The 27,565-nt window shown below is 41.4% G+C and overlaps 1 protein-coding gene across 2 annotated transcripts in view; it reads left to right on the forward strand.

Moving 5' to 3' along the window:
* LOC110489719 (5'-AMP-activated protein kinase subunit gamma-2) overlaps positions 1-27,565 on the forward strand; it is a 104,514-nt gene that overhangs the window by 15,614 nt on the left and 61,335 nt on the right. For both annotated transcript variants that reach the window (XM_036943912.1, XM_036943913.1), the window contains exons 2-3: positions 1,179-1,250; positions 7,197-7,467. In XM_036943912.1, the coding sequence (XP_036799807.1) occupies positions 1,179-1,250; positions 7,197-7,467 (343 nt within the window). The remainder of the gene's footprint in view (positions 1-1,178; positions 1,251-7,196; positions 7,468-27,565) is intronic.

Raw genomic sequence — 27,565 nt, forward strand, 5'->3', positions numbered from 1 at the left:
TGATATACCACACCTGTCAGGTGGATGGATTATCTTGGCAAAGGAGAAATGCTCCGTAACAGGGATGTAAAGAAATGTGTGAACAAAATTTCAGAGAAATAAGCTTTTTGTGTGTATGGAACATTTCTGGGAGCTTGGGACCACTACTTGTTGCGTTCATATTTTTATTCAGTGTACAAAGGGTACCAGTACAGAGTCACTGTGCCAGGGTACGAGGTAATATGTACATATAACTAGGAATAAAGTTACAGATAGTAAACAGTAGCAGCAGCGTATGTGATGAGTCAATGCAGATAGTGCAGACTTGTTGCGTTGGTACCACTTGGTGTACGATAGCAGAGAGAACAGTCTATGACTTTGACCAACACTTTACATGTTGCGTTTATATTTTTGTTCAGTGTAAATTAACTATTTTTATAAATATAAACCATTTCTAGTTAGAAGCTGAAATCAATGGCCTTGCTCTTTTTGTCTTGAGGTGTCAATCATTATTCTGGTCCCAGATCTGTGTGTGCTTTCAACTCCTATGGTCATTGGCGTGACAAGGATGTACAAACAAACCTGGGACCAGTCTAGCCAAGTTAAAACGTTCTGGAGAAGTGTTCAAGGCAGGTACTCCTTTTGGACTTGGCAGTGAATGGAGAGAAGGATAGTTCCATTCAATGATGACGGGTATCAGGAGGAACCATGACAGTTAGGTGGGGGAGAGATGAAAGGCAGTCACTTTCTCATGGAATTGGGTTTCAAAGAACCGGTTTTAACATTGCACATTCAATACATGTTTTCCTGCCTGCACAAGTATGATAGTGGAGCATGAAAAGTCTTGAGATCAGCATTCTAAAGGTGATTGTTGGAGGTCATTGTCATTAACACAAACAAGATCTTGGGAACTGAGTGTGTGCTTCGAAAGTCAACTCTCTGATTTAGATGATCATAGAGATTATATTATTAGATACTGTATTATATTAGATTATGTTTTTATAATGTTATATGCAGTAGATGCTTCTGGAATCAAATGTTATTTTATACAAACGGTGGAAAAAGGATTCTGGCTTTGCTAATAAATGATTTGTGAAGGCAGTGTTTTCTTTGCGGGGGTGGTGGGAGGCGGGGCTGCCACGAGTCCAATACTAATGCCAATGTTTATCTAACGCCGGCATTCTCTCCTTGGTCTACAGGACCTCGGCTCGTTTGCCATGCCCTTCTTGGAGGGAGATGCCGACCATGTGGATAAGGCCGACATACAGAAGGTACAGTGATGTCCCAAGCCCGGCACACCCTCACCACTACCAGTGTGCCCTGGGAAAATATCAATATTTAATATTTGTATATTTTCAGCTGTTCATATAGACTATTGAGAATCCAGCGATGGTTGGGGTTCATTTATAAACTGATGGTCTAGTCTAGATGTGCTTCAGCCAACTCTAGTGGGTTTTTTTCAACAATATAGTGATATAGTGGGCTACAGTACTTAGAGTTTGGGTCCAGGATAGGGTTCATCACAAAGGCCATAATTTGGTCAGTGCTGTTTTGTGTGAGGGAAATGTCACCAATAGCCTCCTGCTGAGTGATTTTGCACTGTTGCACAATAATGACACATTTTACATTTAACTCTTATCCAGAGCGACTCATCCAGAGCGACTCATATAAATTAAAAGCATCCCCATCGCAATTAACATAGTTTTGATTAAAACCTAATCTTTTAATTTTCATCATTACCAGATTAAAATGCCATCTCATAATTGTACGCCTACTGTAGCTCCAGCGGGGATTGCAGCACTGACATTGGCTTTTGGTCTCTATTTAAAGTCGGGGAATGGCCCTAACTTCACCCTGAGCTAAACCCCTTGACACCTTTGATCAGATGAGTGCTCTGTGGGGATAATGGGGTTAGTCACACTAATGACATAAGCCGAGCCAGACCTGGCAATCAAGAGTTCTGGTGCGGCGTCATCTGGTTAGAGCAGGACTTGAGAGTACTGGTGCTGACCAGTGGCGTAGCCAGAAATTAGTTGCCATGGGGCGAAGAGAAAAATGTGCAGTTTTATAGCTAATCTCATGCTATTCTACAGATTTTTGCCATGGGGCAAAGACAAAATGTTGCGCTTTTAAAGCAAATTAAATTACAAATTAAATAGGTACATATAGCCATAGAAGCACAGTGACATTATGCCTCATTGCAGTCATATTCTTGGCTTGGCATATTGGTGTGGCTTTCAGTTAGTTCTTTTTGGCAACCCATCCCATGAGAGTGAATGTCATTCTGTCCTGTTATATTTAATCAAATCTGACTAACCCAGCTTGCTATGAATTCTATCTGATGGTGTTTGCATGTTTTGATAAAAAGACAAATAATGTCCAGTTGGAATACTAGCTAGGTTTCCATTTATTAGAGTAAAGTAAACTCAGCAAAAAAATAAACGTACTCTCACTGTCAACTGCGTTTATTTTCAGCAAACTTAACATGTGTAAATATTTGTATGAACTTAACAAGATTCAACTACTGAGACATAAACTGAACAAGTTCCACAGACATGTGAAAGGGACACAGAAATGGAATCATGAGTCCCTGAACAAAGGGGGGGTCAAAATTAAAAGTAACAATCAGTATCTGGTGTGGTCACCAGCTGCATTAAGTACTGCAGTGCATCTCTTCATCATGGACTGCACCAGATTTGCTGTTTTGCTTCTTGCTGTGAGATGTTACCCCACTCTTTCACCAAGGCACCTGCAAGTTCCCAGACATTTCTGGGGGGAATGGCCCTAGCCCTCACCCTCCGATCCAACAGGTCCCAGATGTGCTCAATGGGATTGAGATCCGGGCTCTTCACTGGCCATGGCAGAACACTGTCTTGCAGGAAATCACGCACAGAACGAGCAGTGTGGCTGGTGGCATTGTCATGCTGGAGGGTCATGTCAGGATGAGCCTGCAGGAAGGGTCCCACATGAGAGAGGTCTTCCCTGTAACGCACAGCATTGAGATTGCCTGCAATGACAACAAGCTCAGTCCGATGAGACACACCGCCCCAGACCATGACGGACCCTCCACCTCTAAATCGATCCTGCTCCAGAGTACAGGCCTCGGTGTAACGCTCATTCCTTCGACGATAAACGCGAATCCGACCATCACCCCTGGTGAGACATAACCGCGACTCGTCAGTGAAGAGCACTTTTTGCCAGTCCTGTCTGGTCCAGCGACCGTGGGTTTGTGTCCATAGGCAACGTTATTGCCGGTGATGTCTGGTGAGGACCTGCCTTACAACAGGCCTACAAGCCCTCAGTCCAGTCTCTCTCAGCCCATTGCGGACAGTCTGAGCACTGATGGAGGGATTGTACGTTCCTGGTGTAACTCGGGCAGTTGTTGTTGCCATCCTATACCTGTCCCGCAGGTGTGATGTTCGGATGTACCGATCCTGTGCAGGTGTTGTTACACGTGGTCTGCCACTGCGAGGACGATCAGCTGTCTGTTCTGCCTCCCTGTAGCACAGTACAAACATTGCAATTTATTGCCCTGGCCACATCTGCAGTCCTCATGCCTCCTTGCAGCATGCCTAAGGCACGTTCGCACAGATGAGCAGGGACCCTGGACATCTTTCTTTTGGAGTTTTTCAGAGTCAGTAGAAAGGCCTCTTTAGTGTCCTAAATTTTCATAACTGTGACCTTAATTGCCTACCGTCTGTAAGCTGTTAGTGTCTTAACGACCATTCCAAAGGTCCATGTTCATGAATTGTTTGTGGTTCATTGAACAAGCATGGGAAACAGTGTTTAAACCCTTTACATTGAAGATCTGTGAAGTTATTTGGATTTTTACAAATTATCTTTGAAAGACAGGGTCTTGAAAAAGAGATGTTTCTTTTTTTTATTTTTTTGCAGAGAAACTGGAACTTTGTCAGTTAACTTTCCAAATATCGACCTTCAAAATATGCTAGACAAGGTAGGATCTTTTTGTGTCTGTAAAATTAATTATATGCAAAATGATGGTAGAAACACTTGTCTAAATATTGATATAATAACCATCATATCAAAATCAACTTGGAGTCACGCAATGATATGCCATGACACGACTCTTCGCTAAAGCATGAAGTTTCTTAGGCTACAGATGAAATAAGTTATGATGAACTTCCCAGGGTGGTGAAAGTGCAAGGTGATGAGCTTGATGCTCCTTTCCAATAAATACCGAGGGTCTTTTTCTGGTGACATGTTCATCGATGCTTGGCTGCCGTTTGACAAATAGAACAAAATATTTTGTCCATAAAAACCTCATCATGTAGGCTATACCCACACTGTATTTGCCAGCTGTTGGCTAGAGCGCACGTGGCAATACCAGTCGGCACACTCGCTATACAACACAATTATTTTGGTGAGAAAACCATCAGTAGAGTTGAAAATGTGATGAAAACCCATTTAACTTGCATTTTGTATTTTTGTATTTTTTATTAAAAAAACATGGGAATTTAACCGCAAAATGTATTTTTCTGTGCAATACGTATTTCTATGTGCAATGCTCAGACTTTTATCCGCAACATAGGACGGCGCACAGTGTCGTCCGGGTTTGGCCGAGGTAGGCCGTCATTGTAAATAATCATTTGTTCTTAACTGACTTGCCTAGTTAAATAAAGGTTAAATAAAAAATAAAAAGTACATTTTGATGGAATGACATCTCTGGTGGGAAAATGCACATATTGTTTTTGTGCAGATTTTAAAATATCCAAATGAAAATCCGTTGCCAATAAGATGGAAACCTAGTTAGTGACAAGTAAAGAGCATAATATATATTTTATTTATTTGATTGGGTCCCAAGTGTGTATGCCCCTGGTGCTGACGAAGGTGGCCTCTATCTGAACCTTCACATACAAACTGTGCACGCACTGTACATTTTCAAATGAAGAATGTGGCAGAGACGTCATCAGGAGACATGTTACAGCGGGCCTACCTGTCAATACAGGGACTGTAGATTTCCCTGTTGCCATGCGGAGGTAGATGTCTCTACATTTGGCATTGTTCCCAATCTAATCAATAATCTCATTCACACCTGATTGTGCAAATGGCAGTGTCCTCATTTAAGTGTTTCCATTATTATTCTTAACTGGATAAAGCTACACTCTGTTCTAATAACCTGGTTTTGAATGAAGTCTTTAACTCTTTGTGTTGCTGAACCTACTGCCATAGACTGTCATCCATGAACAATGTATTGGCAGTCTGTCCCCTACATTATGTTCCAGGCTGGCGGTGAAAGGCCTTCAAAGCAACATCCTAGCACCAATAGGATCAATTGAAACCAATAGAAGCCAAACTATTTTAAGTGGATGGCAAGAGAGGTCTTGCCTGTGCAATGCTGGATGAAACACTGTTGTATGGTAGACCTATACATTTGCTGCTCCATTGTTTTGTTGCCTGCGGGAAGGTGCGTGTGTTGGGATGTTAACAACAGAAAGAGCACTGCTAGTGGTTCCCTTCTAATGCAGTGTTTGTTTGGCTCAAGAGTTAGCTCTTACCTCAGACAGAATCTTCTCTGTCGTCCTGCGTCTCTCACCTTGGAGCATGAAGGTCGGACCCTTTTTTCCTGGTTTTGTAGCAGAAGCTACAGGGCCGACAGTGAATCAGGAAAAAAACAAGATAACCAGTGAAGGCTGTTGAAAAAGATAAGCTGATAGCTTTCAAGGAAATGGAGTGTAGTAGATCACATTTATTCATTTCCCTTTGTTGATTTCCTCCCAAGGTTTTAGTACATTTAGTATGTGACCTATTTTGTTCCCATACTGACTGTTGTACCCCGAGTTGCTGAACTGTACATAATACAGAATAATAGGTTTATAGTAAATAAAGCCCATGCATTGTTTCTCATATTTTTCCAGATTGTGAAAATAACAATCAGACTAGCTCTGAAAAAGATCGGATGTGAAAAGATCTGATATGATTAGTCAAAAGACCAATTAGTGGAAGAAATATCAGAATTGGGCTTCCTGTGTCAAGGCAGCCCTAGTGGCTTACATTCCAAAAGTAGCACTGCAAGAATGAGCAGTCCATTCCAACTACACTCACCTTTTCTTAGTAACATTTTCTTCCTATGTATCATTTTAAATCTCTACATTCTTACTGCACGGCTTAAAAGCTTTGTATATGATTTGATGCAACCCTGAAGCCATCTGTGTCCATATGCATATTCATATTTATAAAGGTTGAGTCACTCCTCACATTGATTATGCTGGGTGAATCTTCTCAGCAGCGTTTGGCTCTCATCTGATAATAATAATGGACTATATTTGCCCTCACATCAAAACCTTTGACTCAGAACTGCTTGAACATTTGTAATTATTCAGCAAAGACCTGATAAACATTTATTGGAATCATCTTGATATTCCAGACACTCTCAGACAGTGAAACTACACTCTGCAATATATCACCTAGGGGAAAGCACAACAGACTGTCTTCATTGCATCTCTAACTCTATTGTTTACTGAAAGGAGCCTGTTTCCAGTATTTTCTATTGTTTTATTTAACTAGGCATGTCAGATTGGGACTCCCAATCACGGCCGTATGTGATGCAGCCTGGATACGAACCAGGTACTGTAGTGATGCCTCTTGCACTGAAATGCAGTGTCTAGACCACTGCGCCACTCGGGAGCCCTACAGTAGACCTTTTTGTCTCATATGTTCAATTATTTGTTAATGGTTCATAGTGTTACTAGTAACCAGTTTTCTATCTTACGAGGAAAACATTACATTATAAATCAGGACAGTAAACTTTTGACATTGAACCAATTATTTTGGCTTTGCAAAGTCCTGCCTTTGAGCATTGTAGATTGGACACCCCCATGCATGGCAAAGTGGTAGATAAATTCAAGATAAACGTGTTCAACCTGGTTGTCTATCTCTTAAAACAGAGAATGGGAGCTATTTCCTCTCAACCAGGAATGACGTGAAATTAAAGTTAAGCCCCTTCCCTCTTCTTAATCCTCCTTAATAGGTTCCAGCTGTGTCTAATTTTGAGAAGTCAAATGGCTATATTGAATTGTGCATTTTATGTACATTTGGCATGTTGCCAACAAAAGTGCTTATTCTCTGTGATTGAACATAGTCTAGATCTTAATCAATACTCTCTCATGTCACTGCTGTAAAGCTGTGTTGTCAAAAGGAGAGCAAAAAAGCCTTGTTTCCTACAAAGCGATCAGTAAACTCTTTGTTTTCTACCTCAGGATGATGGGAGTTGCCACTCAGCCAGCCCGACCAAAGGCTTCTTCACGCGGGGGCCCTTCAGCCGGCCCTCCAGTCCCAAGTCGGCCCCTGCTAGGACCAAGAACAGCCCAGGCTCCCCCAAAACCATCTTTCCCTACCCTTCGTCCCACCAGGACTCTCCACCCAAGTCGCCTCGTCGCCTGAGCTTCAGCGGCATCTTCCGCTCCTCCTCCAGAGACTCTAACTCCACCTCTCCCATCAGCATCAAGCTCTTCTCCAGGGCCAGGAAAGGTAAGCAAATGCCCCCAGAGCAACATCCAGGCCCTCTGCATAAAGATGGGAGAATTCAGATATTAATTAATTGTTTTAACACTCTCCACTGAGTTTGTAAAGTTTGTATCTTTATGCACCTCTGCTATTGGTACCATTAGGCCTGGAAGGCAAAACATTGGGATACACTGGAATGACCTTAAACCACGTGACAGTCCAACTTAGTTCAATATCAACTTTTCTCTCTGTGGTATTTATAGTCTGGTCATTTCATTGGTCGATATATTGCCGCCCCTCCCTTGGCAGAGTCATACTGCATCAGTGGGCGAGTTCGTTTTGCAATACCCCGGTGGCCTGGGTGGGCGGAGTTTGTGCAGTTTAGACCATTCTATTGGTCCTAAAATCTCCACCCACCCGGAGCACTAGGCAATGCAAAAGTAACTCACCTAGTGTGGATACTGACATAATGTGAATCAGCAGAGTTTGTGTTTGTGTCTCTGGAGAATACCTCACATTTTCCCAAAGTCTTGACCCAGAGGAAAAGTTGCTGCTTATGACTGCCTTGTGACACACGAAATGTACTCTATTCCATTCCAAGGAAGCTCTACAGCTGTCAGATTTTTTGTTTTGTTAGCTATGGTTCAATGACATTTGTATTTGTTTTGTCTGTCACAGTTTTTAGCTTATATTTGCAGTTCTAAAAAGGATCTCATATATAACTTAAGATCTCATTTGACATGGACTAAAGTGATTCCTGTTGAAATCTATAATCTGTGATATATCTCCAAGTTGTGTTGTTACAGTTTTCTACTGCTCTTGTCGATATGTGTTACCGTACCTGAGATTTCGTGAGGTGCATAGGCGCCTGAGCATTGGAGCAAACGGAGCAGCTGAAACCCCTCTCTTTAGAGAGAGAGATACTTAGATGACTTTATATGATACGTCCTCATTTCATTAAACCTCACTAGCCCCACCCCCCTTTAAAAAACAAAAATCCTCTGTGCTGCATACTCACCTTGCCCTCTACCCCATGATACAAAACCACATCACACATCACAATAACCAAAACCTCACCATTTCTACAACCGTATATCCAACCCACCTTCCCTAGCTATACAAACGGCCTCCCCGACACACCATATGTCCTTAAACATCTCCAAACTTTTTATAATTTTATAGAACTCAAATTCCACCCTAAGGCGCACAGACACCATCCTATTAAATAATAGTAAAGGGTCTGTTATCCCCCCACTTTAACCCTGTTCCTCCTTGTTAGCCAAATAGCCAAACATGCCTGAGCAAACAGAAAATTCAACAACACACATTTGGCCCTTTCCTTATTCAAATACCTGTACCACTACAAACCCCCGGGAAGCTATCCTTCCATGCCCCACATAACAGAGCTTTGCTCTTGCCCCAATACACCTTAGCCAATGAAGCTCACTTGTACACCTTCAGAGTATTTTCTAGTGCCTGCATATCCTGACCACCACCGAACCATCATCTGCGTAAGCTGACACTGCTATGCCTGTCAAAACACCCATACCTGTCCAGCACACTCCCTGCAGTCTCCTGCGTAGGAGGCCCAGGAAAGGCTCAATGAATCGTGTATATAATGGCCCAATAGAGGGCATCCTTGTCTAATGCCCCGCATCACCCAGACTGGCCTACTGAGCCCCAGCATACAACATTTTCACACAAGCCAAAAACCTTTCCCCAAACCCAAACATCACATTAAACAGATACTCATGGTCCACTCTATCAAAAGCTTTCTCTTGGTCTAGAGAAACCAGTCCAAAGTTCACATTTGAAACTCTCGACATGTCCAACATGTCCTTGAGCATCCCGGTACACATTATGTCTGGTCCTTGTGTACTATAGAGTCCAGTTGGGATTTCAGTCTGTTGGCAAGGACCTTGGCAAATATCTTGTAGTCCTCACAGTGCAATGCCACAGGCCTCCAGTTCTTAAGTTCACACAAGTCCCCTTTTTGGGCAGGAGAGTCTGGGTTATGGCCTCTGACAGTTCACTTCATCCTCTGTGCCAGGGAGATCTTAGGGAGTTCTGCAAATAAAACCTGAGCACACATAGAATCACACAGTTCTGCCCTATACAACTCAGTATAAAACTCCACAGTCCGCTCCCGCATCTCCCCTATCACAGAGGTCACCCGTCCATCTGACAGCTGCAGACAATGCATGCCCTTGGCTTCACCGCTCTGTCTTTCCAAACCAAAGAAGAAGGAGCTGGGAGCATCCATCTTCTTGAGCATGGAGCACCTATCTCCGTTTGCTTTAACCTGGAAAAACTACCCAGGTCCTGATATAATTTAGCTAAATTAGCCTGGAGGCCTACATTGCCTTGCCGCTCTTCACTGATACTACGCTCGAGTTCCGCCGTTTCATTTTTCATTTTTTATAATTTATCTTACAAAGGAGTTGTTTAATCTAACTGCTTAACTATTTATCTGTATGTGGAAATGTATTTAGTTATTTTTTACTCATTTGGAAGAGATTTCTGAATGTTCTTCGCCCAGCATACACCCGTCCAACCAGACATGCTTGATCTACTAATTTGCTGGATGCAGAGTTCAACAGAGTTCAAGTGAAGGTCAAGCAAATCATAGAGAAAGCAGACTGTATTACAATCATCTCTGACGGGTGGTCGAATGTTTGAGGGCAAGGAATAATTAACTACATCATCTCCAGCCCTCAACCAGTATTCTACAGGAGCACAGACACAAGGGGCAACAGACACACCGGTCTCTACATTGCAGATGAGCTGAAGGCAGTCATCAATGACGTTGGACCACAGAAGGTATTTGCACTGGTGACAGACAATGCTGCGAACATGAAGGCTGCTTGGTCTAAAGTGGAGGAGTCCTACCCTCACATCACACCCATTGGCTGTGCTGCTCATGCATTGAATCTGCTCCTCAAGGACATCATGGTACTAAAAACAATGGATACACTCTACAAGAGAGCCAAGGAAATGGTTAGGTATGTGAAGGGTCATCAAGTTATAGCAGAAATCTACCTCACCAAGCAAAGTGAGAAGAATAAGAGCACCACATTGAAGCTGCCCAGCAACACCTGTTGGGGTAGTGTTGTCATCATGTTTGACAGTCTCCTGGAGGGGAGGAGTCTCTCCAAGAAATGGCCATATCACAGTCTGCCGATATGGACAGCCCCATCAAGAGGATCCTCCTGGATGATGTATTTTGGGAGAGGGTGGTAAGCAGCCTGAAACTCCTGAAACCTATAGCAGTAGCCATTGCACAGATTGAGGGAGACAATGCCATCCTGTCTGATGTTCAGACTCTGCTTGCAAATGTAAGAGAAGAAATGCGTACTGCCCTACCCATTTCACTGTTGCTCCAAGCAGAGGAAACTGCAGTTCTGAAATACATCAAAAAGCATGAAAACTTCTGCCTGAAGCCCATACACGCCACAGCGTACATGTTGGACCCCAAGTATGCTGGCAAGAGCATCCTGTCTGGTGCAGAGATCAACAAGGCCTATGGTGTCATCACTACTGTGTCTTGCCACCTTGGCCTGGATGAGGGCAAGGTTCTTGGCAGTCTGGCAAAGTACACTTCCAAGCAATGGCTTTGGGATGGAGATGCAATATGGCAGTCGTGCCAACATATCTCATCAGCCACCTGGTGGAAGGGACTTTGTGGATCAGAGGCTCTTTCCCCTGTTGCCTCCATCATCTTCCAAATTCCACCAACATCAGCCGCCTGGTCCTTGTTTGGGAACACACACACCAAAGCACACAACAGGCTGACCAATACAAGGGTTGAAAAATTGGTGGCCATCCGGGCCAATTTGAGGAGTTTTGAGCCTGACAACGAGACATCCTCAACAAGATTGGAAAGTGACAGTGAAGATGAGGCCTCAGAGTCTGATGTTCAAGAGGTGGACATTGAGGAAGTCCAGGGAGAAGACATGGAAGCCTGAGAGGAAGACAACCAACGCTTTAGTTTCTAGACAATCATTTTACAGATGTATATTGAACACGTTTTTGGGAGATGTGATGGATCATTGGGGATCATTCAATATTCCCTATCTTTTGTTGTTCAGTGAAATCCTCCCATGTGAAGAGTCAACTCATTTAAATAAAGTTCCATTTGTAACTACATTTTTTTTCCTATTGGAAGGATTTAATCATTTGCAATTATGTCTACTTATGATAGGTAAAATATTTATGTTTCTGTCTCCATATGATATGGTAAATATATCCAATGTAAAAAAAAAAACATTACATTTAAATGGCATTAATATTAATTCCCGTTATTTCCCATATATTCCTGTTAATTCCCATGGAAAGACACATATTTCCCTCAGATTACACAGACCCACAAATAATTCAAAAACCAAATCAAATTTTGATAAACTCCCATATCCATTAGGTGAAATACCATAGTGTGCCATCACAGCAGCAAGATTTGTGACCTGCTACCACAAGAAAAGGGCAACCAGTGAAGAACAATCCAACATTGTAAATACATTGTATTTATTGTCCCTTTTGTACTTCAACACATTGTTACAACACTGTACATAGTGATAATATGACATTTGAATGTCTCTTTCTTTGAAACTTTTGTGAGTAATGTTCACTGTTAATTTCTGATTGTCATTTCGCTATAGTTGATGATCTATTTCACTTACTTTGGCAATGTAAACGTAGGTTTCCTATGCCAATAAAGCCCTTTGAATTGAGTTGTGAGATAGGGAGATTAGGGACAAGGTGGCACGTTCGGTGAACAGGTCAGTGTTCCATGGCCGCAGGCAGAACCACAGCAATTGGATCAGCAGCATGACCAGGTGGACTGGAGATGGGGACAGACAGGAGTCATCAGGCCAGGTAGTGCAGAGGCATGGTCCTAGTGCTCAGGTCCTCGGGGAGAGAGGGAGAGAGGAAGAGGATATGGGAGAATTAGAGGGAGCATACCTAAGATCATACAGGACAGCAGATAGGACAGGAGAATTACACTAGATAGGAAAGACTGACCCTAGTCCCCCAGGCACATAGACTATTAGAGACTGAGAAAGGGTATTTGACAGCACACAAAATGTGTTGAGAATGATTTCACAGCATTCTTGTTATGTTACATTTGGATGTGTGAGAGTGGAAGGCGTCAGTGTCGGCAGCAGTGTGGGCGATTTGATGCTAATGGCAACACTTATGTAACACCACTAAGCTCGCATGCACGCGCACACACGCACACACACACACACACACACTTGTCATTTTACTTACCGTTAAGGCTGGCTTTTCCTCTTGAAACCATTTATTGCCCAATGTAGAATGAGAAGTACTTGCATTAGCACACTGATTTAAAGTATGCCTTAGTGATTTATTGCACCAACAAATGTGGCTTTGACCTTCTGTAAACTTTCTGTAGATTCAGCCAGTTCCTCTTTCTCACTGTTATTTCTTTCAACCCTTCACCTTCACCTCTATTAACATTTGGGTGGGTGTACCTATGTATTTTCACTCTTTTTTTGAGACTGTTGAGATAAGTAGGCAATCAAATGCAAGTAAGAGTTCATCTCGACTTGTATTTGGCATCATTGCCCTCCCATATGTGACTTGTTTCAGGAAACTAGGCGTATGTCGCGCGTCACTACTTCAGAGGAGCGCCATTTGAGCGTAAACTATCATTTATTTTAAATCAAAATGTTTTTTTGGCAGAAATGCCTTCTGGAACATGTAAACTTTCATGTGCCTTAATAACAAACTTGTATGCCATCTGTAAATATTAAAAACAGCAACCTTCCCGCTAGCCATGATTGGCTGAGATAATGAGTGGGCTGGACATGCCGAGAGATGAGTTCAGATTGGTATGCCATATAGCACGCTTCTGTCTATTTGAGCTGATCAGTATGTGTAGGTAATCCTGTCTAACGCGTCTTTTTTGAAAAATATCACGTAGTAGAACTGCATATGTGTTCACCATGACAAGATGCGAGTAAGAGTCTAGATTGCTACATTTTCAGATATTACACGTTTCTAATTTTGTCAGAAAGTCTTTTTCTTTTCAAGTTAAAGCGTGTTGTTGCTGGCTGCAGTAATACCCACAAGGACGTGTTTTTGCGACTCATTTGTGGTACAAAAACGAGAAGCTAGCTTTGAAGTGGGACAGGATTGGAGTATAGGAACCGTGGGCACGTCTACTGTATACTGTGCTCATTTCACCCCGGAAGACTTCGATGATCTATACTGAACAAAAATATAAACGCAACATGGCCAAGCAGCCACACACAAGCCTAAGATCACCATGCACAATGCCAAGCATTGGCTGGAGTGGTGTAAAGTTTGCCGCCATTGGCCTCTGGAGCAGTGGAAACGCGTTCTCTGGAGTGATGAATCATGCTTCAACGTCTGGCTGCCAGGAAAACGCTACCTGCCTGAATGCATAGTGCCAACTGTAAAGTTTGGTGGAGGAGGAATAATGGTCTGGGACTGTTTTTCATAGTTCCAGTGAAGGGAAATCTTAATGCTACAGCATACAATGACATTTAAGATGATTCTGTGCCTCCAACTTTGTGGCAAAAGTTTGGGAAAAGCCCTTTCCTGTTTCAGCATGACATTGCCCCCGTGCAAAAAGCGAGGTCCATACAGAAATGGTTTGTCAAGATCAGTGTGGAAGAGCTTGACTGGCCTGCACAGAGCCCTGACCTCAACCCCATCTAACATTTTTGGGATTAAATTTAACGCAGACTGCGAGCCAGGCTTAATCGCCCAACATCAGTGCCCGACCTTACAAATGTTATTGTGGCTAAATGGAAGCAAGTCCCAGCAGCAATGTTCCATCATCTAGTGGAAAGTCTTCCCTGGAGAGTGGAGGCTGTTCTAGCAGCAAAGGGGGGACCAACTCCATATTAATGCCCATGATCTTGGAATGAGATGTAAGATGACAGGTGCCCACATACTTTTAGTCGTGTAGTATATTATTAAACAAATAAACATGACTTTCAGCAGAAGCTTTTATTGAAGGGTTACATTTGTTTCAAGGTGAGGCATATACAGAATATGATTGTACATATTGTAATATATCTATTAGGACAGAAACTATCGAAGTTCAGTGGAATCATTTCTTGAGTATCAAGCAATCAAGGTTTTCAAGGCCAGCATACAGTGAGTTTCAACATTAGCAAATTACATTTGAAAGATTGGTTGAATACAAAACATTTACAATTCCGTTATTAGATTGATGATAACTCATTATTATTCTATAAATATGTTTTTTTTTAAATTCACCACTAACAGTATGATTACAATCCATTAACACACAATATGTAAATGCAGTATACAAATGAAATTGGCTACTGTCAAACAATTACAACAAATTATTTTCATTCAGGATAATAAATGTAGTGTTAACCTATATATTAACGTTAGGTTCTAAAGGTCTTTTGTAATTCATTTCTGTGATGGTATAGAAAACTCACACAAGACAACAACTGGTACCTAGTAATTAAAGGAGCTACATGCACAATTAGCAATAGATTGGATTTCTTTGCGTTTAAAAAACCCGACTTACAAATGCCTAAAATAACATAGCACTACTTTTTTACCGAATCATAATCCCAAATACCTGCTGCAGGGACAGCGTTTAATAATTATGTTTATATCATGGAATTGTATTCCTATACTACTGGGGATATAGCGTTAACATTTAGAACTATTTGCATGTAGAAATGCGAAATCTAGCCCATATTAAGAAGAATTTTGCCTGCCTTGTTACAAACAAATTTCTATTTTTGATGTAAATGGATGTAAATGGTCCGGACTCTTTTTTTTTCTCCCGATTTTGTTATATTTTTTGGTTTTGATAAACTTACACCAAATAGTGATTAATTTCCTCATCCTCATTGTGCAGTACGGGGGCTCTGAAAAACATTAACAAAGGCTCCAAAAACACCCAAATACGTCATTTTAGAAATGGACAAGCTCTCAGTATATTGATACAGGTCTTTAGATGTTGTACACATGAAATGGTGTAATTTTATAACTTTATCCGCAATTTTGTTGCGACTCGACCCATACATCTTTGTCCATTCTACAGGTAACTACCAAAATAAAGGAAACACTTGAGTATAGGCAAGATACAAAGTATATTGAAAGCAGGTGCTTTCACACAGGACATTCTTGACACTTGTAGAATCTATGCCAATGCTCTTCTGGTGGTGTGTGGTGGCCCAACTCCCTATGAATACACTTTATGTTGGTATTTTCTTTATTTTGGCAGTTACCTGTAGCAGCAGGCTACACGGACAATGGAGCACCTGGATAGGGGAAACGACTCGAGTCACACAAAATGGAATATAACTTGCAGAGAAAGTTTGGAATGACACACTTTCATGTGTACAACATCTAAAGACCTCTGCACCACCATACTGATAGTGTTTCCAATTCTTAAAGGAATTATTGGTGTTTTTGGAGCATTTGTTAAATGTTTTTTCTGAATCCCCGTACTGCGCAACGAGGATGAGGAAATTCATCGCTGGTTGACGTAAGTTTCTGAAAAACAAGTGAAATCGCAAAAAAAATGTCTAGAACCTTCAGATACACTTTTTAGATTTGGTTGTAAAAAAGAGAAACATCTCCTTTAAGGGAGATCTCTTCAGGGACCCCTGAAACAGGCCAGTTTCCCAACCCTGTGCAAGTAGAGAAGGGGCTGCACAAACCCAAAGACCACAACGATGGAGAAACAAATGGAGAATGCCAAACCAAGCTTATTGTCTTCTAAGAAATTCTGAAGTGGAATTGCTACTATAATAGTAAAATAATTCATCAGCATTGCCACCATGATAATTACAATTATCCTAAAGGCCCTCATCTTCATGTTTATCCCTTCTCTCTCCCTGTCTCCTTCCCCCGGTCCAGGGCGTTTCAGCGCCCTGAGGACAGCCAGGCAGCAGAAGAGCATCACAGAAAAAACAACCAAGTTCAACCCCAAAATAAAGTAATTGATTGCAAGTTGGAATTCATTAAGCACATGCACAAAGCAGGACCCAAGCACCATCAGCCAGACCAGCCCAGAGCACCCCACCCTGTATCTCAGGGGTTTATACTTCAGGAAGGTTACAGGATGACCCACCGCCAAGTAATGCTCCACACAGACACTACACTGGAAAAGGGGACGACCAGTGCTGATGAAACCCATGCAGAATCCTATAACTTTCAGTACAGAACCGTTAATTTGGAAGTACATGTAGATTATATTCAACAGACAGTTCAGGCAGAAGAGGATTTCAGACACGGCGAGGTTGAGAGTGAAGAAATCTGAAGCCACCAACCCTCCTGCTCCGGTCACTATCCGCCACAGGACGTAGAGATTGGTGGGGAGACCCAGGAAGAGGTTGATGCTGTAGGCAGCAGTGTAAATTATATACATAGATGGATAGAGACCGTATTTGGTGAGGAGAGTAGTGTTGCTTTCTATGGAGGTGTTCATCTCTTTTCAATAAGTAGTGTACACCCATCTAGTGACTTGCAGGTGCTGGGTACAAAAATAAATAGTCATGAAATAAATGTATTTCAGGTGTTCATAACTTCCCAGTTGTTGAAAAATGAGATCTGTGAATATTAAGGACAAACATTTCCCCTTGGAGTGATATTTTAACAATCCATTAACATGTGTTTCTTAGTTGATAGACAGCCACACATTACAAATGTACCTTATATTTAAGCTAGTTGCTAGCTACAGTACCAGTCAAAAGTTTGGACACCTACTCATTCAAGAGTTTTTCTTATTTAATTTTTTTACTAATTTCTACATTGTAGAATAATAGTGAAGACATCAAAACTATGAAATAACATATATGGAATTATGTAGTAACCAAAAAAGCGTTAAACAAATCTAAATATATTTTAGATTCTTCAAAGTAGCCACCCTTTGCCTTGATGACAGCTTTGCACGCTCTTGGCATTCTCTCAACCAGCTTCACCTTGAATGCTTTTCCAAAAGTCTTGAAGGAGTTCCCACATATGCTGAGCACTTGTTGGCTGCTTTTCCTTCACTCTTGTGGTACAACTCATCCCAAACCATCTCAATTGGGTCGAGGTTGAGTGATTGTGGAGGCCAGGTCATCTGATGCAGCACTCCTGGAGGTGTGTTGGGTCATTGTCCTTATGAAAAACAAATGATAGTCCCACTAGTCGCAAACCATATGGGATGGCATATAGCTGCAGAATGCTGTGGTAGACATGCTGGTTAACTGTGCCTCGATTTCTAAATAAATAACAGACAGTGTCACCAGCAAAGCACCCCAACACCCTCACACCTCCTCCTCAATGCTTCCTCCTGAATTGATCCGACCAACCAGTGCTCCCGCACATTGGCTAACCGGGCTATCTGCATTGTGTCTCACCACCCTCCAACCCCTCTTTTTACGCCTCTGCTACTCTCTGTTCATCATATATGCATAGTCACTTTAACGATACCTACATGTACATACTACTACCATGTACATACTACAAGCATTTCGCTACACTCGCATTAACATCTGCTAACCATGTGTATGTGACAAATAAAATTTGATTTGATACCTCAATAAGCCTGACTAACAGGTGTCTGTAATAGCCTTGCTACTCTTTTTTTCAAATGTCTTTACTTACCTTCCTACACACACACACACACACACACCTTTTCGCACCATTGGTGCATTTCACTGTGAGGTCTACACCTGTTGTATTCGGCGCACGTGACAAATAAACTTTGATTTGATTCACGGTAGGAACCACACATGCGGCGATCATCCGTTCACCTACTCTGCGTCTCACAAAGACATGGCGGTTGGAACCAAAAATCTCAAATTTGAACTCATCAGACCAAAGGACAGATTTCCACCAGTCTAATGTCCATTGCTTGTGTTTCTTGGCCCAAGAAAGTATCTTCTTCTTATTGGTGTCCTTTAGTAGTGGTTTCTTTGCAGCAATTCAACCATGAAGGCCTGATTCATGCATTCTCCTCTGAACAGTTGATGTTGAGATTTGTCTGTTACTTGAACTCTGTGAAACATTTATTTGGGCTGCAATTTCTGAGGCTGGTAACTCTAATGAACTTATCCTCTGCAGCAGAGGTAACTCTGGGTCTTCCTTTCCTGTGGCGGTCCTCATAAGAGTAGTTTCATTGTAGTGCTTGATGGTTTTGTGACTATACAATTTTCTGCATTGACAGACCTGTATGTTTTAAAGTAATGATGGACTGTCGTTTCTCTTTGCTTATTTGAGCTGTTCTTACCATAATATGGGCTTGGTATTTTACCAAATAGGGCTTTCTTCTCTATACCACCCCTTACCTTGTCACAACAACTGACTGGCTCAAACACATTAAGAAGGAAAGAACTTCCACAAATGAACTTTTAACAAGGCACACCTGTTAATTGAAATGCATTCCAGGTGACTACCTCATGAAGCTGGTTGAGAGAATGCCAAGAGTGTGCAAAGCTGTCATCAAGGCAAAGGGTGGCTACTTTGAAGAATCTCAAATATAAAATATATTTAGATTAGTTTAACGCTTTTTTGGTTATGTGTTAGTTCATAGTTTTGATGTCTTCACTATTATTTTACAATGTAGAAAATTGTAAAAATAAAGAAAAACCTTGAATGAGTAGGTGTGTCCAAACTTTTGACTGGTACTGTCGCTAATTGAATAACCCTTTTAATTACCAGACTTGTATTGTTAATAAGGTAGTTATTAGGGCTGAGTATTGGCAGAGACTTTATAATACAATTTGTATCACAATACATAGACATAACAAATTGATTCATATTGCAATTATATATGTATCTCAATTCTGTATGTGTTGCGATTTAATTCTGCCATATGGTAGTATTATGGTATTTTAAATCATGCCAGGAAGACTTTTTACCTGAGTAATTTGTTTACAACTCCTCAAAGTCAGATATTATCTGTTAATCTACTATATGTTAAGGGTTTTAATCAAATATTATGATTCACAATAAACAGTTTGAGCTTTTACGTAAGTAAAATCTAGGTACATTTTAAATATATAACAGCATGCTAAACATTAATGTTATTTAAACGTCTAGTCTCTTACAACAATCCAACCATTTAAACTTAAAAAATGATGAAATTCAGACATTTCTAACCTGGATTGTCGGAGCAGTCTTTTCTTCCGTAAGGCTGTAGTGGTAGTGTCCAAAAAGTCTAATGGTCTTACCAGCACACCTGTGTATGTCCCCTCACTACAAAAACAAGTTTGTTAATTGCCCAGAAACTGATTTGCAAAAGTAAGAACATGAGCAAAACTATTTGCCTAACTTTCCAGTCTGGTATATTTCTACATTAAAGCTCACACATACAACACATGAAATTCAGTAGAAGCTTTTATTGAAGAGGTCAAATCCAGAGGTTACAATCAAACACGTACAGGTAAGTGCCAAAATAATAAACACCAATAGAAAGTGTCTTAATTGGACCACCATGAGCCAGAACAGCTTCGATGCACCATGGCATATATTTTGCAAGTGTCTGAAACTTTATTGGAGGGATGCAAAACTATTTTTTCCACAAGAAATCCCACAATTTTGTGTTTTGTTGATGGTGGTCGAAAACTCAGGCTCAGTCACCGCTCTAGAATCTCTTCTTCTTCGTGTGAATTTCTGGCAAACTAGACTCTGTGTTGCGTCTTTCGGTGTTCAGGTTGTCAATTTTGGGCACAAAATAAAGGGGATCATCTTAAATTGCACAACCATCAAAACACCTAAACAATCCTACACCAGGCCGTCTACTCCCCGAAGATCTTCTGCACTAAAATCTCTCACACCCAAATATTTATCTGCTGCTGCAACAACCACATCTATCTTCTGTGATTTCCACTCCATCAGTGCAGTGCAGTTGATCACAATGGCTATAAACGCATCAAATCCAACCTTACTAAACCTCATCCTCTCTGGATCTCTCTCTCTCTTCAGGCCTACTCACTGGGGGCTCCCAGTAAAATCACTCACCCTTGGGCTACTCTCTTCACTGCCTCAGCATTGGAAACATTCTACCCCAGAACATAGGCCCTCACAGAATAGCGAATATAACCTAAGTTGACCTTGTCAGCTAGAAACTCTGTGTCAAAGCTCAACAAGACACAGAGTATTTTCAATCTCAAATCTCCCACCGGTCTACATCTTACCAAATGGCGTGCATCATAAATACCAGGAATATTATTATTATTATTTTTATTTTTATCCGCAATTTTATTTAGGGATAAACTTGTCTCATTGCTGCAACTCCCGTGCAGACTCGGGAGAGGCGAAGGTCGAGAGCCATGCGTCCTCTGATACACAACCCAACTGCCGCACAAGCCGCACTGCTTCTTGACACAATGCCCTTCCAAAATTAAAAAATAATATTCCTAGGACCTCCTGGGTGGCGCAGTGGTCTAAGGCACTTCGATGTACGAAGTGCCTTAGACCAGTGCGCCACCCAGGAGGTCCTAGGAATATTATTTTTTTATTTGATTCACCATTACACTCAACGCTACCCCACTGATCACTCCTTTGAGCTGCTCCCTGCTCCGGAGAGTAAAGCAAGACACAGGTTGAGCCCCGTGACGCATGAAGCACAGCGCCCGCCCCCTCTGGGTGGAGGATGTACGAAAAATACAAACAATTCCACTTCTCCAAACTTTCACAGATGTAACCACTCCCAGTTTGTCCTTTCACCCGGCCTGAAACAACCGACGGGTCAGACAAAAAGCAGGAATCGTACTCCTACCGGTCCAAAATCATCTCTGATAGGACTCCCATGGCAACCATTGGAAGTGTCTACCACACCTGTATCCGTAGGTACTTCTGGCTCATAAATTTTTTTAACACAAAAACAACCAATCTATTTACAGACATGTACATTATGTATCACAGTGTGTAACATATAAAATATTTGAGCAGTTTGACCAACTAGGTAGAGTGAGTGAGTACAACAGAAATACAATGTTTACATACAGTACTGGTCAAAGTTTGGACACACCTACTCACCACTGCCTTGTCACAACACAACTGATTGGCTCAAACGCATTAAGAAGGAAAGAAATAACACAAATGTATTTTTAACAAGGCACACCTGATATTTGAAATGCATTCCAGGTGACTACCTCATGAAGCTGGTTGAGAGAATGCCAAGAGTGTGCAAAGCTGTCATCAAGGCAAAGGGTGCCTACTTTGAAGAATCTAAAATATATAATATATTTAGATTTGTTTTACACTTTTTTGGTTACTACATGATTCCATATGTGTTATTTCATAGTTTTGATGTCTTCACTATTATTCTACAATGTAGAAAATTGTAAAAAATAAAGAAAAACCCTTGACTGAGGAGGTGTGTCCAAACTTTTGAGTGGTACTGTATATTGACTGCAATATTGGGAAAGCAAGGGTCACTATTGTTTTATCTAACCTTTTATTTGACTAGGCAAGTCATGTGTTATTTGGGAATAGGAAAGAACCGAATGGCCTGTACTCTGCATATGCTCCCAATTACCACCTTTATTGACCAACGTTTTCATGCAGAAGGATCTTCATCAGGTGACAAAAGGTGAAATTAAGCTCTGATTCATAAGATGGTGTGCTTCTGCTGGGACAATGAGAATTTGCATTGGTTAGGGCAGCACTCACTCTGTCTGCTCTACCTCCTTGATCTAACCAATACATCCTAAGCTCTCACCAGCACATCTGTGTATTTTCCCTTATTACAAAAACAAGTTTGTTAATTGACCAGAACCTGATTTGCAAAAGTAAGAGCATGCACAAAAACCATTTGCATGACCATATACTTCTATAACAAGGCTCACATATACAACAACCATGCAACACATGAAGTTCAGTAGAAGTTTTTTTTTTTTCAATTTCAAGTTTTATTAAGTTTTCTTGTTTTTCAATCAACCAACAAAACACATTCCACATTCACAGATGACAGGCTTTAAAAAAATAAAAAATAAAAAAATAATAATACTTTTGAAAAAATAAAAATACAATTAAAATGAATGATAAAGTCAAATAGAAGCATTTATTTTTCTTAATCTATATATTTTCCTTGGTACATATATATATACATACATACATACATACGTACGTACGTACATACATACGCACATATACATACACACACACACATACGCACACGTACTCAAAAACTAAATTAAAATAAAAACACACACAAAACAAAAACATAACACTTGCAGCAGCTCTATCAAGGTTCTTATCAGCTATTTCAAGCATTCGCTGAGACGACGGGCCAATAATTCGTTTTTAGGTTTTACAGTACCTCCTTACACGACATGTATCTGCGCATTTCCCTAGTCACCCCGTTTACTCTGTCCAGTTTGAAATATAGTTGAATAGTGGAGACCAGAGTCTATCAAACTTGGGCTGTCTCTTGTGGAGGTCATAAGTGAGCTTTTCAAGAGGAAGAAAGTCAACAATCTGGTCAATCCACATTTTAAATGTAGGAGGGGTATTTGAGGCCCACAATAGAAGAATACATTTCTTAGCAAAGTATGTAATAGTCATAAGCAAATTTTCTCTGTCAGGATCAAGAACAAAGTTCTGCTGGGCATTAAGAAGATAGATACACGGGGTCATATCAAACTGTACATCTAGTATTTTCTGTGCAGCAGTATGTACAGATTGCCAGAATCTGGCAATCTCCCTACAGCTCCAAAATACATGCATATAGGTTCCACTTTCAGAGGTACATCTTTTACAGTTAGGAGACATATCTGTTTTCATTCTATGGATTCTCAAAGGAGTATAATAAAATTTGTACAAAAATTTGTAATTAGATTATTTCATTTTTACACTGGTAGAGGAGCAGTATACCCTGTCGCAAACCTCCGCCCATAACTCATCACTGATAGTCAGACCAAGGTCCTTTTCCCAGATTATTTTCAAAGGAGTAAAGGAGGAGCTTCCTTTCTCAGAAAGGAGTCTATAGATGTAAGATATTTTGCCTTTAATGGATTGTGCTGTGACAAGAAGGGTTTCAACTTCATTCAACTGAGTTCTAAACCTCCTCTTGGAGGTAAATTAGGAAATTACATGTCTAATTTGAAGATATTTTTAAAAAAAAATGGGATCTTGGCACATCGAATTCACTGCAGAGCTCTTGAAAGGATTTCAGTGTAGTGGTTTTCTGATGAAATAGGTCTGAAAAGGTCCTGATTCCTAGAGTATGCCAAAGATTAAAGTTGGCATCCCTCAGGGCTTTTGGCAAGTCTGGGTTGCCTACTATAGGCGAGTGAGAACATATTTGGGAGGAAATGCCCAGGTATTTCTTACAGTCCCTCCACGCTAGTAGGGTGCTGTAAATCGCAAAGGTTTTGGCTATGTTGCCCACTTCACTAAAGTTATTAATGAATATAATTGAGCTTAAGGGCAATGAACCACAGGATTGGGCTTCTATCTGAATCCACGTTGACTCTTGTCTGTGTGTGATCCATGTTAGCATGTTGCGGATTTGGGCAGACCAGTAGTACAGTTGAAGGGAGGGAAGGGCAAGACCACCTTTAGATTCAGGTTTTGATAAAGTGGAAAACTTGATCCTAGGTTTTTTATTGCCCCATATAAATTTGGTGATGCTTTGGTTAGTTGTTTTGAAGAAGGAAACTGGGAGATAGCATGGGAGCATCTGAAATAAGTAGTTTAGTCTAGGGAGGACGTTCATACGGATTACATTAATTCTTCCTACTAAGCTAATTGGGAGGGAGATCCAGGTTTGGAGATCGTTCTTGATTCGATCCAGGAGTGGAAGATAATTTTCCTTAAAAAGGCTATTCAGAACTGGTGTTATGAAGATCCCGAGGTATTGAAACCCATGTGTTTTCCATTGGAAAGGACAAAGTGTCTTCATAGAGCTGGTGAGTGTAATATTGAGAGGGCAGACAGTGGATTTGTTAAAATTGATCTTATAACCTGAAAACTTGCCATACTGAGCAATTGTGTCTAAAATGAGAGGGAGGGATTTCTCAGGGTTGGATATGTAGCGCAAGACATCATCCGCGTAAAGCAAAATCTTGTGCTGCAGGCCACCTGCAGAAACACCCATAATACTTGGATTGCTCCTTATCAGCTCTGCCAGAGGCTCCGCCCCCAACAAGTAGAGCAGCGGGGACAGCGAGCACCCTTGTCTTGTGCCCCGTTCCAGAGGGAATCTGTCAGAGTTCAGTCCATTAGTAGTCACCATGGCATTTGGATGAGAGTATAGTGATTTGATCCATTTAATAAAATTTGGGCCCATATTGAACTTTTCTAAGACTGAAAACAGAAAGCTCCACTCCATCCTGTCAAACGCCTTCTCAGCATCCAGTGAAGCCAGCAGGACAGGGGTCTTTTGTGCGTTTACTTGATCAATAATATCAAAAAGACGGCGAATGTTATCAGAAGAGTATCTGTCTCTAATAAATGCAGTTTGGTCCGCTTTTATTATTTTGGGAAGAAGAGTGTTTAGTCTTTTGGCGAGCAATTTGGTAATTATTTTATAGTCGAAATCCAACAAGCTTATGGGCCGGAAGGACGAGCAGGATAGGGGGTCCTTGTCCTTTTTTAGCAACACTGTAATGCGAGCTGTGTGCATTGAGTCTGGGAGAACTCAGTTTTTGCAAAAATCCTCCAGCATTGGCATGAAGGTAGGGCTGAGCTGGGGCCAAAAAGCTTTGTAGAACTCTCTGGGGAATCCATCTGGGCCTGGGGACTTATTAGGTGGCATGGAGGTAATTGCCTCCAGGATCTCCTCAGGAGTGAAGGGGGAGTTGAGATCTTCCTGGTCGGTCTCTGATAGTTTAGGTAGCGAGATTCCCTCTAGGAAAGAGTGTAGTTCTGCCTCTGTGTGTTTTCTCTCAGAGGTATATAGTTTGCAGTAAAAATCATGAAAAGTTAAATTGATATTTTTTGGGTCATATGTGACCTCGTCCTCTGCTGTTCGGATAGCCATGATTGTACGCTCTGACTGCTCCTTTTTTAATTGGTAAGCAAGCAATCTACTGGGCCTATTGCTATACTCATGGTATTTCTGTTTAGTAAAGAAAACTTTTTTTTATCTCCCGAGTGTAGTCCAAATTCAGTTTGGCTTTGGCTGCTTTAAGATGACTCCAGGAGGTGCTGTCTAGGGATTGTTTATGTATTTTTTCACAGCATTCCAGCTCCCTCTCAAGATCTAGCCTGTGTGCTTCCATTGCTTTTTTCTTAGAGGAAGCATATGCAATTAGATGACCTCTTAGTGTGGCTTTAGCAGCGTCCCACATTGTGGCCGGAGAAACAGGATAGTCTTTATTGTCTTGTGTGTAGTTGTCTATCCATGTAGTTACCAATGTATGGAACTCGTCATTTGATAGCATGGAGGTGTTGAATTTCCAGCTCTTTGACCTTGGGATGTTTTTGCAGAGGTCAAAGCAGAGGTGGACAAAGGCGTGATCTGAAAGTGCTATGGGTCCGATTGTACAAGTGGCTGAATTTATGAAACTCTTTGGGATAAAAATGTAATCTATACGGGAGTAGGTGTTATGGACATTAGAGTAGTATGTATAGTCCATAGATGAGCTATTATTCTCTCTCCAGATATCTATCAGTCCCATCTCTTTAGTAAGAGAGTTCAACATCTTTGCAGATCTAGGATTTGTGGTGGGGACTTGAGATGATTTGTCTAGGGTTGGGTTAAGGGTACAATTAAAATCTCCGGCCACCACGCCAAAGGAGACACAATGCTCATTGAACAGGGTTATAATTTTTGACATGAAGGCAGGAGTATCTGTGTTAGGGGCGTATATGTTTAATATAGTAATTGGTTGACCATATACCCAGTTATCAAAATAAATCTCCCCTCCGGATCAGATATGTTTTTGTCAATTATGAATGGAACATTTTTATGGATAAGTATGGCTGTGCCTCTACTGTTTACACCTGTCCCACCCAAGCTCTGCGGAGTTTGGCATGTTCAGCATCACAGAGGTGTGTCTCTTGTAATAGCGCAATGTCTGCTTTTTCCTTTTTTAGAGCACATAGTATCTTTTTTCGTTTTATTGCATGCCCTAGACCATGGCAGTTCCATGTCAATAGATTTAAGGTACTAGTCATCGTCATCGAGCAGTAATCGAACTTTAGTGCAAGTCATCGCTGGGTAAAAGTGGATAGTAATTACAGCTGCGTTCACATAAAAGGAAAATAAATGGTGTACATAAAATAATAATCTCTGAACACTCCAGCCGAGTTCCCAAACAACTCGACACATCCCGTTGGATCTATTACCCCCCCGCTCAGTCTCAATTCTGTGTTCCGAATAAAACAAAAACCGGGAACAGTTAGCAACGCACAACGTCTCCCTCTCCCCACCAAAGAAATGCCTCATCCTCTCCACCCCGCATTGAGTAAATAACACAGTTGCCCTCGTCCAGACCCCAGTAAAAGAGGGGAGAAAAATAAAATCAATAGCCCAGCCTACATATGCCTCCCCCAAGGGACATAGGGAACCCCAGGTAATAATAGCAACAACAAAAAAACAGAGAAATAAAAGTAGTCTGAAACATTAGTAGGCCTAGGTTAGGCTATACAGCCCATCCCTCTCAGTTAAAGGACAATAAATATAAATTGGACGGCTATAATGACATTTAGGGGGTGGATCTCTGGATATCGGCTATATGTCGTCTTACCTCCTTTAGTAATGGCATTAATCGCATTTAGTCATTGGTCTGTTTCTCATTGGCCAGGATTGTTTTTCAAAAAACGTTTTGCCTCTTCGGGAGTTTTGAAGTGTCGCAAGGCTCCTTGGTGAAGAATCCTGATCTCGTTTGGGTATTTGAATCCCCTGAAGATGCCTCGGTCAATGGAGTATTTCTTCACTTCGTCAAATTCTCGGCGTATTCCAGCTGACAGGTCCTGGTGTAAAGCGAGTTTGGCGTTTCCCACTGTGATGGTGTTGTTTTTCGCCGCCTGTAGGACTCGTTCCTTGTCGGTGAATCTCAGGAAACGTATGGTGATTGGGCGCGGTGGTTGTCTGGCTGCTGGTGGGGGCCTCAGTGCTCGGTGAGCTCTCTCGAGTTCTATGGGCCTGTCAGTGGGCAGGTGGAGCCACTCGGGAAGTTTGTCTTGCAGGTAGCGG

Source organism: Oncorhynchus mykiss, chromosome 15, assembly GCF_013265735.2.
Source record: "Oncorhynchus mykiss isolate Arlee chromosome 15, USDA_OmykA_1.1, whole genome shotgun sequence".
Classification (NCBI taxonomy): domain Eukaryota; kingdom Metazoa; phylum Chordata; class Actinopteri; order Salmoniformes; family Salmonidae; genus Oncorhynchus; species Oncorhynchus mykiss.